General features: G+C 30.5%; 1 protein-coding gene across 1 annotated transcript; it reads right to left on the reverse strand.

Annotated features, from left to right (window-relative positions):
• Positions 1 to 2959: 2959 nt before the first annotated feature.
• LOC25482815 (geraniol 8-hydroxylase) lies at positions 2960 to 10476 on the reverse strand. Its single transcript, XM_013611413.3, has 3 exons — positions 9463 to 10476; positions 6593 to 7199; positions 2960 to 3136 (listed from the first exon to the last, which is right to left on the reverse strand). Exons 1-3 carry the CDS (start codon positions 10339 to 10341, stop codon positions 3129 to 3131), a joined length of 1494 nt encoding a protein of 497 aa, XP_013466867.2. The 5' UTR covers positions 10342 to 10476; the 3' UTR covers positions 2960 to 3128.
• Positions 10477 to 14223: the final 3747 nt, after the last annotated feature.

The following is a 14223-nucleotide window of genomic DNA, read 5'->3' on the forward strand; positions in this document are numbered from 1 at the left end:
ATGAGTTTTAGTCAATTAGTTTGCTATTTTATCTCGGCAATATTGTTCTTAATGGTTTTTATGCGTTCATTGATTGTCATAAATTGATATAGGTCATAATGATTATTAACCCTAACTTTATGGATTGACATATTTTAATCGTTAATTATTGATTACATTTATACGTAAACTAATAATAATTGTTACTTACTTTGGCGCTCTTAAACCTTCATTGGTTAGGGCTCACGAAGACATTAGGGAGCAATAACAAATGAAGATAGTTAGTGACCAAGATATTGACCCAACAATTTGTTCGAAGGTGTTGAAATCAAGTAATCAGTGTATTTATAGTTTGTAGTTACTCAGATAATTCAAGGAAGATAGTATGACATGACCTAGTCACTTTCTCACTCTTAAGGAAACAAAACCAATCATATTGCCAAGTGAAAAACCCCCCATCTATCTTAAAGAGCCTAATCATAATTGCAATCATGAAGTTGAAACTAGACAATCTCTGTGGAGACAAACTCTTTTGGCACACTAATAAACTTGCTAGTATTATTACTTGTCGACACACTAATAAACTTGCTAGTACTTTGTCATCAAGTTTTTGGCATCGTACGTTGACGGGAATTGATGATTCATTTCAATAAAACAATAGTGACGTTGTTTAAGATACTAGTTCTAATTTTTATTTTGTATATATATATATATATATATATATATATAGGTAGCCCCTAATATGGACCCTTTTTTTAAGGTGCACCCATGCTCCTTCTTATATTACCGGTAATAGTATGTAGGTGTATGCATAGTTTACCCTTCTATTAAGCACAACAAATTAAATAATAACATGTCATCAATTTTTTAAAATAACATAAAATCAAAAGTTGAAACTTGAAATTCAAGGTCACATATTCTCTCTCTCCACCATTGTTTCTGTAGATGCCGCTTTACCTTACATCTTATGATAATTCTCAAATTGTTCTTAAATCTTTTACCTAACTTAAGAAAAACCTGAACACAAACCAAACTTTAATGTCTATGGACTATTCAAATGGATGCCCAAACCATATCCCTGAACTTTCTCCATTATAACAGTCTCATTGAGACACACAGGTTCCATAGTGATGGTAATCAAATTCCTAGTTTAATTTTAAATTTGTTTCGTAATCTTCATAATTTAAATAATTAACTTCACCTACTTCTGATTATGACACAAATATATCAATTATGTTTATGTGAAAAAAATAGGAAAATGGATGTTAGTCACCAAGGCAGTTAAGCAGGTAGAAGGGAAAATAGGAAAAATTGTTCCTAGACTGGAATAGCAAGGACGATGAAGTTTTGTGGTGAATGAAAACAAGATTTTATGCAATCAATCTTATCCTAATTCTAGATCGTGAATGAACCAAAGGATTACACAATAAATTAAAAAAAAAATTGGTTAGTTTTGTCATTTGAACAATGTTCCAAGTAGTATGAATGAAAAGTATGTATATATACCTGCTATTGCCAGTCATGTAGGAAGGAGCATGGGTGGACCTTAAAAAGGGGGGTCCATATTAGGGCTCCCCATATATATATATATATATATTGAATTTTAATCTTTTTAATTATTTTTTCATTTTTTAGTAACTTTATTATAATTGAGAGGGTTGCATGTGCAAATTGGAAGGATGTGAAATAACTCAAATTCGTGGAAGAAAAAGAGATGGAAAAAGCTAATACTTCATGACAACCACCCAAGCGTACCTTCAAAGACTTTGGCAGAAGGACCGACAAGAGGCAGATTACTCATGGATTTCAACCAGCCTACATAAAATGACTCCAACTTTGACCACATCGATGTTGCGGTAGGTTCCTTCGCGACATCCCTCAAAATTTTATCTCTGAGGCACAAGACAATGCCACTCATAGCCCTGTCCATCATCTCGGTCTTCTTCGCTTGTAACATGGTGATCGAAAATACACCTTCACCCTTTAACGCTTTCTCATACTTTTGTTGTATCAACAACACTTGCATCTTTACCTTCCATAACCCAAAATAATTATCTTCGGTAAACTTCTCAATATCCCACTTCGTACTCATGATACCTAATTATCAACTTGATCCTTGTGCCCCACGGTGGACGCCAATTGTTGTGAATTTGTTAAAAAATCACACCAATAAAAACTTGATGTGTGAAGCAAATTAACCAAGCAAATAATATCAATGTGGATGACAATTATAAACACAAGCAAAAATAAAAATAAAAATAGTTAGAGATGGGAGAAGAAGGAGAACAAAAGAGAATTTGTTTACCCAGTTCGGTCAAATACTGACCTACGTACTTTGGGGGGGAGAGAGCAGCTCTCCGTTCCACTGTAATTTTTGAGTAACTTTACAAAAGATTCCAAAGGGTTACAAGAAAGAGAGCAGCTCTCCGTTCCACTGTAATTTTTGAGTAACTTTACAAAAGATTCCAAAGGGTTATAAGAATCAGTCTTCAAACCTAATTCTACCCAAAGTCCCGAATCTCTTTTTGTGACCAAGAAACTCAATCCTAATTGTGTTTGTTTAAGGTGAATCAAGAGGGATTCGTTCTCAATCCTAGTGTTTGTTGCCAAGAGAAATCTCTACAAACCCTAGTTATGTTGCTGACTTCTAATCCTTGTTTTTCCTCTACTTCTACAGGATAAAAATATAACTCATAAATTTGGAACGAATATCATGCGGAAGATACTTTTTTTTCCTCCTTCAGCGCAAAATATATTTGCATCAAATATTCCTTTTAAAAATATATTTGCATCAAATCTTCCTTCATACGATACAAAAATATATTTACTATCTATAAATATATTTTCAGCAACAATATTCTAGAAACACAAAATATATTTGAAACAAATCTTTCATATTTTTAGCGACAATATTCTCCATCCATCAATTTTTGAGTCAATTTTGATGTGAATGAATGAATAAACTGGCTGCAAACTCACGTGAGTGATTCCGATTCATTTTTACATTGCCTTCTTATGATGTCACTTACATTCTCACTAGTCACTACATTACAAACAAATTAACAAAAGGAAAAAACACTATGCAGCACTAGATGATAAAACAAACAAAAAAACAATACGTAAAATATTTATTTTGTCACATGAACCATTCAATTATCTATCTATATATACATGTATTCTAACCTACATTTTTCCTATGTGTCACCTCACCAACATCCCTTTTCTAACTATTTTTCTAACTATCTCTTTACATGCATTCTCTCTCATTCTAAGCTACATTTTGCTTATGTGTCACCTCACCAATAATTCTTATTTCTTATATGAATTTTATTTACTATCTATCTTTCATTTTCCATCAGTTACAAAAACTCTCCATTTACTTCACTTCATGCAAGTTACACAATGAATGCATTATAATCCATTTTATTAATATTGAGGGGTTACATTTTAAAATTATTCATATTCTTAATCAATCCTCTTACACACACAAATTTATTACTATAAAGCTCCTCATTTTTTTCTAAGCTTATATATATGTTGCTTATGTTATCCTTTTCATTTCTTCTTCCATTTCATTTTTTGATAGTTTTGATTTTCTCTTCAAGCTTTATGTGTGTGTGTGTGTGTTAATATTTCTATAATTTTTCGTATTCTCTAATGGATATTTTTTCTTTGATTTCAAATACACAGGTTTTGAAAAAGAGAGAGTTTTGTTGAAAGGACACTTCATATATGAAATGGTGATTGTATTTTTTTCATTGAAATTAAAGTATTTTTTCATTATTATTTTTTATTTAACATTGTTATGAGATCAAGAGTTCACTGAACATGTGGAAGGAAACATATTAAAAATGCATAAAAAATGAATATTTTTTTATTCATTTTTATTCCAAGCCAACATGTGGTTGTTGCTATAACTATTAGAGATTTTTCCTTCTCAGCTAATTGCCATAAGATGGAGGAGGATTTGGTTGGATCTTACAAGAAACTCAAAACTCTCAACACCAAAAATCCTAAAGGTCGAATAAGAGAAAGTAAGAATATTTATCCATAGGTGTTAGTTTAATTTGATCAAGTATCCGTGTCTTTGTAATAAGTGAAAATACTCTTATTATATTTTTAATTGAATAGGTTCTTATAAGATCAAGTATCCTAGGTAACTAATTGTAGAAGCACACATCTATTCAAGGCCTAGGTAACTAATTGTAGAAGCACACATCTATTCAAAATTCTAATGGAATGTTCTTGATCTTCATGAAATTGGAGAGTCAAAATTATGTTTTGATGATTTACATGGAAATTTAACCTTTGATCATGGAATTGGCTGACCTTCATACTTTCCATCAATTGAGTTTCCTACAATTAAGAGTAAATTTGGGTGCATCTTATGAAATTGTCTAACTATACTCACATTCTTTTGGGGAAGTTTTATTATTACTTTATTTTAAGGATAATTAAATGGCATTATTGCCATTTAGTTGTTTTCTTTTAATTAAGGTTTAATAAATTTATTAGCAATATTTTTAGATTTAATTTAAGAAAGTTTATATGGATTTTATATATTTGAAAGTATGAGGTTAAGGTTGAATGTATAAGTGTTTATATCAATTATATATTTGTGTTCTATATTTATATTGTAAAGTAAGTTTGAGTTACTCTTGATCTAGCATTGTGATGACATGGTACCTCAAAGATATTCCTATAAATTAAATATGACTCATTATTCTTAAGCTATGATTATGCATATGCGTCACCTCTAAAAAATCATTCTCCCATATAGTATAATAATTTCTCACCCTTTCTTATTCTATCTAAGTTTAAGTTACAAAACTTATCATCCTTTCTTAATATATCTGTAGTTATTATTTATCCTCCATTAAAAAAGTCATAGAGAGTAGAAAATGCGAGAAAGAGTTAAAAAAAGAAAAGAAAAGGAGAATGAGAATGTGAGGTAATCATGTAGCGTATAATTGATGAGTTGTAAACAAATAATTTCGAGGTCTATTTTAATATATTATAAGTTATGGGGAAAGAATGTGTGAAGATTAGGAACCATATTAAATAAAGGGTTAATAGGTTTTTTCCCCCTGTAAAATAAATTTTTTGATTTACCCCCTGTAAAATTATTTTTTTGATTTACCCCCTAATAGGCCAAACAAAAACAAAAAATTCTGGAAAAAAAATAAAATTCGTTTTTAAAATACAATGTAAATCAAGAAATTGTTCATATATAGGGGGTAAAGACCTATTAGGTCTTAAATAAATTATTATTTTTTACTTGAACCATTTGAAATACAATGTAAATCAAGAAAAAAATTATAAGTTGTCATATTTTTCTCCAATCTAATTGTTAAACTTAAATTAAACAATATGAAACTTTACATATCTAAAAAAATATTGTGACATTTTACCGTAAACACATTGAGACAAGGAATCACGAGATCAAGTAAATAAAAGGAGACTACAACCGTTACATTGTCCTACTGCTATATATGAAGCAGACGTTTCAGCAAAATTTGTGAAGCATGACAAGTTTAAGGAGATAAGGAACAAGATGAGTGTCGCATCTTTGGAGCATCTACCTATCTATCTATCTATCTATCTATATCTTATTCTCTTTGTAAACTAAACTTGACTATCTCGAATGCTAGGATTGTGCCTATGTGACAAAGGGTTTAATTTCTATTCTCTAATCATTCTATTTAATAAACTAATCTAATACGTAACCTCTCACATTTTTTTTCTTCACAATAATGCTAACTCAATTATACAATGCATTAGAATACAATGGGTTAATGAGCATAAACATCATTGTTTTTCTATAGCCATATTTTAAGAATCTAATAGTAACGGTTTATGCACCTACAAACTATTCAAATGTTCTGTAATTTCTTACACCATCATCATTGGATGTATCTTAACATTCCTTCAATTATAACCTACAAAATGGAAAAATTTAAAGTGTATTTTTTTATAATTCCCACTCACCGTTTATAACTACAACTTATGCCACATTCATTTTCAGTCAATCCCGGGATGTTTCCACCATGCCTTCTATTAATATCAATTTCACAACAAACTTCTTTACACTTTTGTTGAAAATTGGTTGGTTATAATTTTAATTAGGGGCTATGGTCATATCCTTTTGTGTATAAATTTCGATGGTATTGTTTTGGTTTTGGATCACCATTATCACTTTCTTCAACTAACTTTTGGATGATATTCTTCAATTTTGTATCATTATATATTGAAAGAGCACATTATTTTCTTAACAAGATTGTTGCTGTGTTTTATTTTTAGAGAGAGCACATTATTATTTTTAACAAGATTGACGTTGTTTTTCTTTTAATTTTGTTTTTAGGTTCTATACATAACAATACGAGAGAACATTTTAGAGCTTTGTTATAACAAAGTCATATAAAGAAATTTAAGCAATTGGTTTGATTGGCAACAATATGGTGCATTTAAAATATTAGAAACAATATTATATTTCAAGGTGGGATGGATAATGTGGGAAAATTGGTGGATCCAGTTAAAAATATTGTTTGGGTATGGTTCATGGGCAAATTATATTTTGATCAAACCCGTGCAACGCACGGGTTATATACCTAGTTGCTTACTTTAATTGGAACAACTAGCAAAGGTTGAGCCTTCTCCAAAGTAAGTTCAAATTTATCATCCATATTCATATCCTCAGGTTTAATTCCACCGACAAGTTCCCAATCAAAACAATTAATAAACAAACCCAACATCAAAAACAAAACCCTAATAGCCAATGGTAAACCAGGACAAATTCTTCTCCCACCACCAAAAGGTGTCAACTCAAAATTTCTACCTTTAAAATCAATATCTGACCCTAAAAATCTCTCTGGTAAAAATTCATTAGGATTTTCCCATAAATTTGAATCCCTTCCAATAGCCCAAACATTAATCAAAACTTGTGCACCTTTTGGGACTTTATAGCCATTTATTTCTAAATCAATTTCAGCTTTTCTTGGAAGTAAAAGTGGAACTGCTGGGTGTAATCTGAAAGTTTCTTTTATTATTGCTTGTAAATAAGGGAGTTTTCCTATGTCTGATTCTTCAACTGAATTTCCTTTGCCAATAATTTGGTTTAACTCTGATTTTGCTTTTGACATAATATTTGGATTGTGGAGTAATTCAGCCATTGCCCATTCTAGTGTTGAAGTAACTGTGTCAGTTCCTGCCACAAACAAGTCCTAGCAACAATGGAAAAAAGAAAAGAAAAACACACTATTAATGTGACGTATTTTGTAATTGGCTAGGTGCAATCATAATACAATGGAAATGATGCATTGTTACAGTCATGTAATCCAATAGATAAGACATATCCTGATCATGATTATTCAAATTTAAATCATGAATCTTATGATATTATTTAGGGTTAATAATGTTTTATCCCCTGTAATATAGGTCATTTTCAGGTTTGTCCCCAGTAAAAAATTTGTTTTGGTTTTCGTCCTTGTAATTTTTTTTTTTTCCAGAATACTCCCCTAATAGCCTATGCAAAAACCAAAATTTTTGGAATTTTTTTTCTTAAAATGGCCTATTAGGGGGTATTCTGGAAAAAAATAATTTCATAAGGACGAAAACCCAAAAATGACCTATATTAGAGAGAGGTAAAACACTATTAACCCTATTATTTAAAGTAAAAATTGTTTGTTTAGAGTTGTGAGTAGTTTTTAAGAAAATGATCAATGAGATTAATTTCAATGTTGAAATTAATCTAAGTTATTAAAACAAATGATGTGAACTTCAATATAATAAGAGTTCGTATAATTGACATGATTTTCAATATAAAATTAAGTGATGTGAACTTCAATGTAACAAGAGTTCGAATAATTTGACACAATTTTTAATACGATATAATTTCTATCTTTTATATTTAACATGTCTCTTCGGTCACTATTATAAGCATAATTTTATTTTTTAAACACATTGAATAATTAATGTACGTAAGTATTTTCCAAAGAGTAATAATATTTAATTAATATTCTAAAATGATAATTATTTTCATACAAGATGTCATTATTATAGTTTTCTATGGTTTTCATAATTTGTAGTATATTAATTTTTCTCTCACCCTCCATGCAAGTGTATACCATCAAGGCTCTTGGTGGCAGTGGGTCCCTCAAATTTAAAGGACCTTAAAATTTAAAAAACAGAAAAAACTTATACCTACGGATGCAATTCGTCACTAAACGTCTTAATTCCGTATGTAAAAGTTTAGAATTTAACTATTTTGTTGTCATTTGTCAATTATACATTGTTAAATGTTTATTTTTCTGTGGGTAAAAGTCATATTTAAATCATTACTTGTATATTTAACTGAAACATAGATGTTTGTCACTTTAAGGGATGCTGAATTTTTTTCAATACTTTTTAAGTGAAAATTATCAAGATTACAACGGAACCTCCAAATTGTACATGACGGCTTCAAAATTAGTAATAACTTTTTGTCATTATCACTATATTTTTCTCTGCCATTCCATTTTTTAATTTTTTTTTTTAACAGCCAATTTTATTAACAAACAACCCGACTCCTCTCTCTCAAACTGAGAAGGACAGGATAAAAAATCAGCAGCCTAAACAAAAATCCACCACTACGTTGGGAAACACAAATGCGAAAGGGACAAAACATAACAAAAAAAACAAGGTTTAATTGTACTTTTGGACTCCTATCTTTCCAAAAGTTGCGGTTATGGACCCCTAACTAATTTAAATACAAAACAGCCCCCTATGTTTTGATTCTTTGGCAGTTTTGGACCCCCAGTCCATTGTTGACTCGGTCAACGCTGACGTGACACCTTAAGTGAGGTGCCACGTGTCAATTTTTTTTTTTTTTTTGCCTTGGGGGTCCAAAACTGCCAAAGAATCAAAACATAGGTGGCTGTTTTGTATTTAAATTAGTTAGGGGTCCATAACCGCAACTTTTGAAAAGATAGGGGTCCAAAAGTGCAATTAAGCCAAAAAACAAACAGCCGGTCAGACAAGAGAAACAAAACAATACCACCCAAAAAAATTACGAGGGACTAAATTGAATTTTAGTTTTAAATTTGAGAAATGTTAACGAGTGTCCTAAGTTAAATAGTAAATTTTTATAAGAAATTGTGCATTAAATGCATCAATAATTGAAGTGTTAAACTTTTTAAAAAAATAATTTTTTAATTAAAAAACCTTAAAGAGTGTCTTAAGGACACTCGTTAGCAAGACCCTTTAAATTTAAAAGAAAAAAAACTTGAGCAGACACAAAATTTTGAAATTTGGGCAAACATTAAAATTTATATCATTTAATTATTTAAAAATTACTCTAGTATTATTTCTTTAAAAAGAAAAGTGCTACTATCAAACATTGATTTGCAAACACATAACACCTGACGTGGACATGTAGAAAATGAAACTATGTGTAGGTGCTGTACGAATTGAATGAAAAAGGAAAGTAAATTCATAAAATTCACATACCACAGATAAACGTTCAATTTTATCTTTATACATCTCCCCAGCATTCTTCTCATCATCAAGCATAGCATCCAACATATCACTTTTACCACAATAACCATTCAACTCCCTCATCTTCAACCGTTGATCAACCAACCCTTGAAAAATACCTAACAACTTCCCAAAATATTCACCAGTCCTTCTTCTAATACCAATTGGATCCAAAACTTTCAAAACAGGAAAACAATCTGCAATATTAGCTCTTCCAACTTCCTTCATAATATTTGTAACTAATTCCTTAAACTCTCCAGCTATATCGCTCGAACGAACCAAATCAACTGAATAAACCGTATTCGACAACATATTAATCGTTGTTTTAAAAGCAAGTCTTCCAATATTAACTACTTCAAACTTCTCCGCGCTATTGTTTATATCGTTTGAAAGTTCGAGAATCTTCTTCTTTCTTAGCGTGTGATTCATGTCAAGGTTTTTGGTCGAGAATAAAAGGTTGTTACATATTTTTCTAAGGTCTTTCCAGCGTTGAGAGATAGGTATAAATGGTAAACTGTAATTATGGTGGTTAGCACCTTTCATTGCATCGGGGATTGTTCTATTAGAGAGAGAATGGTCGTTGATTTGAAGGACTGATTTGACAGTTTCTGTGGAGGACATAACTATGGTAGTTATTCGGCCCAATTTTAAGGACATTATTGGGCCGTGGATTTTGGAGAGTTTTGCGAGGGTTTGGTGGGGCTTTTGACCCAGTTGATGGAGATTGCCTATGATGGGGAGGCCACGTGGACCCGGTGGAAGTCGAGGTTTGTGTTTTATGAGAAAGGAATAGAGGATTTGGAGGAAGATGAAGATGAAGAGAATGAGGAGTGTAGTGTTGAGTGTGTCCATTTGTTGTTGTTGTTGTGGCAGAGAAAGTTGAAGAAGGAGAAGAAGAGATTGGAGGTTTTTCTTTGTTGCTAAGGGCACATGTTCTTTAAGATTTTATAGTGTTATTTTATTTAGTGTTGCTATTTTTTTTTTTTACTATCTCTCTGATTCGTGAGTTAGCAATCTCAAGATAAACGTGAGAAGAAATAAAATTTGATTAAAAGTTATTATTATAGATATGATTTGAATTTGAGTTATTTATAACGGTTAATCTTTAGATTTTGTTTGTTAGTTGAGTTTTAGAGGGTTTTGGAGAAGAAAACTTTAGAAGACTAAATTTGTATTTAGAAGACTAATTATAAATGATAATATAATAATTTAATCACAGTTAATGGATGCAATTAAACCTATTTTTAATTGTTTTCTCTTAAAAAACCCAGCTCAGAAACATTTTCTTCAAGTTCTTTAACCACTTTATTGTCCATTTTACAAACTAAACTTCGGTTTTTCTTTTTTTTGAGAGGAAACAAAACTTTGGTTGTTTTATGCTTTTGCTTGTCTCCGTTGATTAAGCATATACTAAGATAATGTTAATTAAAAAATTAAAGTGGACTTCAAATAATTCATATTCTAACTCATGAGAAGCACGAGAGACTGGACTCAAATAATTATGGTGGGATGCTAAGTTCTTTCGACCGTCTCTCAAAAAAAAAAAAAGTTCTTCCGACCGTACATCAAATTTTTTTTTTTTAAGAGAAAAACATTTTTTATTAACAACCAGAAAAATGTTTAATTTTGATATTTCATTTTCTTATAAAGAGATGAGAATTTGAGACAAAATTTGGCAATAAATTTTGACAACAATTTTGATGGTTAATGTGGCTTAAATCTATAATAATATTTGTATTTGATGAGATGTTAACGAGTCTCTTTGAAACATTTTTTATAATCTTTAAATGATAATCTTTATAAAAATTTGTATAATAAATACATTAAAAATTAAACTATTTATTTTTCTTATAAAATAATTTTTTATTTAAAATCCTTAAAGAGAGTAACCCGTAGACACATGTTAATAAAACTCCATATTTAAATATAAATTAAATAAACCGACAAATTTCAGATTGCCCTGCACATGATGGCATAGACATTTGACATCTTGAGCACATCACATTGACAAACTAACACACATTTCAAGAGATGATAAACAAAACTAAATACAATATTTATATATTCAACGATTGCTTACTTTTTTTGTGGTGACTGGGATTTAAATCCTAGACCTTGCATATATTATGCATTATCCTTATCAACTGAGCTAAGCTCACGATGATTTGTTACTTTAATTGGAACAACTAGAACAGGTTGAGCATTCTCCAAAGTAAGTTCAAATTTATCATCCATATTCATATCTTTAGGTTTGATTCCACCAAAAAAGTTCTCAATCAAAACAATTAATAAACAAAGCCAACATAAAAAAACAACACCCTTAAAACCAATGGTAAACTAAGACAAATTCTTCATCAAAAGGCATCAACTTAAAACGTATTCCTTTAAAATCAATATCTAACCCCCAAAGTTTTTCTAGTAGGCAAGTTAAAAAAGAAGAAGAAATGAACACTTTTGCATGAAGTTTTATTATACTATTTATGTATGAATGTCATGCGTCTTTTAACTTCTCTTGTAAGTCTTTTCTTTCGTTTGAATGTTTGATGTTAAGGTTAACTGACCGCTTCTTGAAGAATTCTTCTGCACACTTTTGGTTTGACAGTTTACCTTAGGAAGTTATATAGCTCGAATTTTTTTTAATATCTCTAACAATAGTTTTGATCAATCTCTTGAGTCAAAACCAATTCCTAAATTATATTCCCTTAATCTCTTATGTTGATTCATAACTATCGGAAGTATTACTAGGCTGTTAATTCTTATGTCATAACTCAACAATTTTCTAGCTTAATATGTTAAGTTAAACATATTTATTAGGTCATATTTAACAGATATGGTTAGTAGTCAATTAAATTCTAAAATCGATTCATATAATTAAGAAGCTAGGGCTAGTGGTCGTGCATAATCATATAAAAGGCATAACAAATTACATGATTACATCTTACAATAGATTCATTGCATGGCTTAATCAACAAAAATCTTAGTTACTCACAACTAAGACAATCAATAACAAAGGAATAATGAAACATACATATATCAAAACCAACTATGAGTTGGTGTGAGATCTACTGCGTGTTTCTAAATCTCTGGATGCCTCCTATGCTCTCAAGTCTTCTAAAAATCAAACCCTTATTCTAAATTCACATATCGCTTTTATAGACAAATTTCTTTAACAACCTGATCGTGCCACGTTTCGGGGTCATCGTGGCACGATTACCTCATTAATCCTACGTGGAAGGCAAACAAACTCCCATCGTGGCACGATACAGGTCCAATGTGCCATGACGGTCACAAAATTGCAAAACTCTAATTTTGATGCTCCTACAGACGTGCCACGATTCAGGTCCACTATGGCATGAAATTCCAACAACTCAAGCTTCTAAAGTGTTCCTAAAATTGTGCAAAACTTGCCCATTTCATAGTCATAAGATCTTTTAACACTTTTGATAACTTTCAGCTCATTTTAGCATGTAATTCATTTAAGCTATAATATTTTTATATAAAAAATATGCCAATGCATTTGTGATAAAATAATTTCGTAGTTATTGTTGAGCAAAAAATTAAAGATTGTGTAAAAAATTTACTTACTTACAACTAAAAATTAAAGACACTTAAACATCTCTAGATTCCCTAAAGAAAAAAGATTTAATTTATCTACGTCTTACCATATTTTAAACAGCAGTGCTATTTGTCGCAACAGAATTTGTCACGAACAAATCACAAATCAATATGCTACAACTTTCAATTCTAAAAAAACTACTAAAATCAATTGCCAAATGAATTAAAGTAAGTCTACCACACACTATGAGATGTATCCATTTTTGTTCTTGATCCATTGTTCCAGCACACGTGGTTACCTATCCCAAAGCTTTCCTCCACCTACCCTGACTTGGACGAACACAATTCTTGATATTTAAAACCAATTTTTACTGTACCAGACGTTTATCCCATTGTGATAAAGTAGTTAGACCATTTTGTTGCATCATGCGATTAAAAAGAGGGTATTAGTTTGGTGTCAAAGTAGTTATATGCATGTCGTGAACCTATCGTGAAACAATTCATCTTTCATTTTTTTTATGTGATCAAATAATCTTATAACAATTCATCTTTCATTTTTTTTTAAGAGAGAATCTTTCGTATTATTGTATCTTTAATTATTGATAAATAAGAGTATTTCTTTTTCTTTTGAAGGCATTACTTATGTTTTAGTGGAAACAAAAATAAAATTACTTAAAATCTTCAAATAAATAGCGGGGCAGCTATGGATGACAATTGAACCCAGACCTAATGGATAACCGCAAAAAAATACCTATAATGGGTAGGGTAAACCCCGCTTTCAGGAGTTTGGACACGGGTCCGGGTAATACCCACAAACTGTTATGGGTATGGGCACGGGTAAGGTACTATACTACAAAGCCCCGCAACCCCGCATATACATATTTATATAATATTTTAAATAATTATTTATTTTTGGTGTATAATTAATTAATTAATTTAGCTATTTAAGCCTAAACCCAAACCTAAATAAAAAAACTATTTAATACAATAACAACTCCATCTTGCCGGCGTACAATTTTTTAGGGATATTTTGGATGTTTTTTATTTGACTAAATACTACAATTCATACTATTTTATGAGTTAATTTTAAAAAAATTGGACCATAATTTTATTTCAATTGTGATGTTTTTATTCCCTTTTCATAACTAAAGATGTGGGTATGGGGATGAGCACTGTAAT

Source organism: Medicago truncatula, chromosome 1, assembly GCF_003473485.1.
Source record: "Medicago truncatula cultivar Jemalong A17 chromosome 1, MtrunA17r5.0-ANR, whole genome shotgun sequence".
Classification (NCBI taxonomy): Eukaryota; Viridiplantae; Streptophyta; class Magnoliopsida; order Fabales; family Fabaceae; genus Medicago; species Medicago truncatula.

Excerpts from the sequence above, each read along its gene's own strand:
- LOC25482815 (XM_013611413.3), bottom strand. The coding sequence starts at position 10,341 with ATGGACACACTCAACACTACACTCCTCATTCTCTTCATCTTCATCTTC. Across the intron at positions 7,200-9,462 it reads AAATTGAACGTTTATCTGTG|GACTTGTTTGTGGCAGGAAC; the intron begins GTATGTGAATTT and ends CATTGTTGCTAG.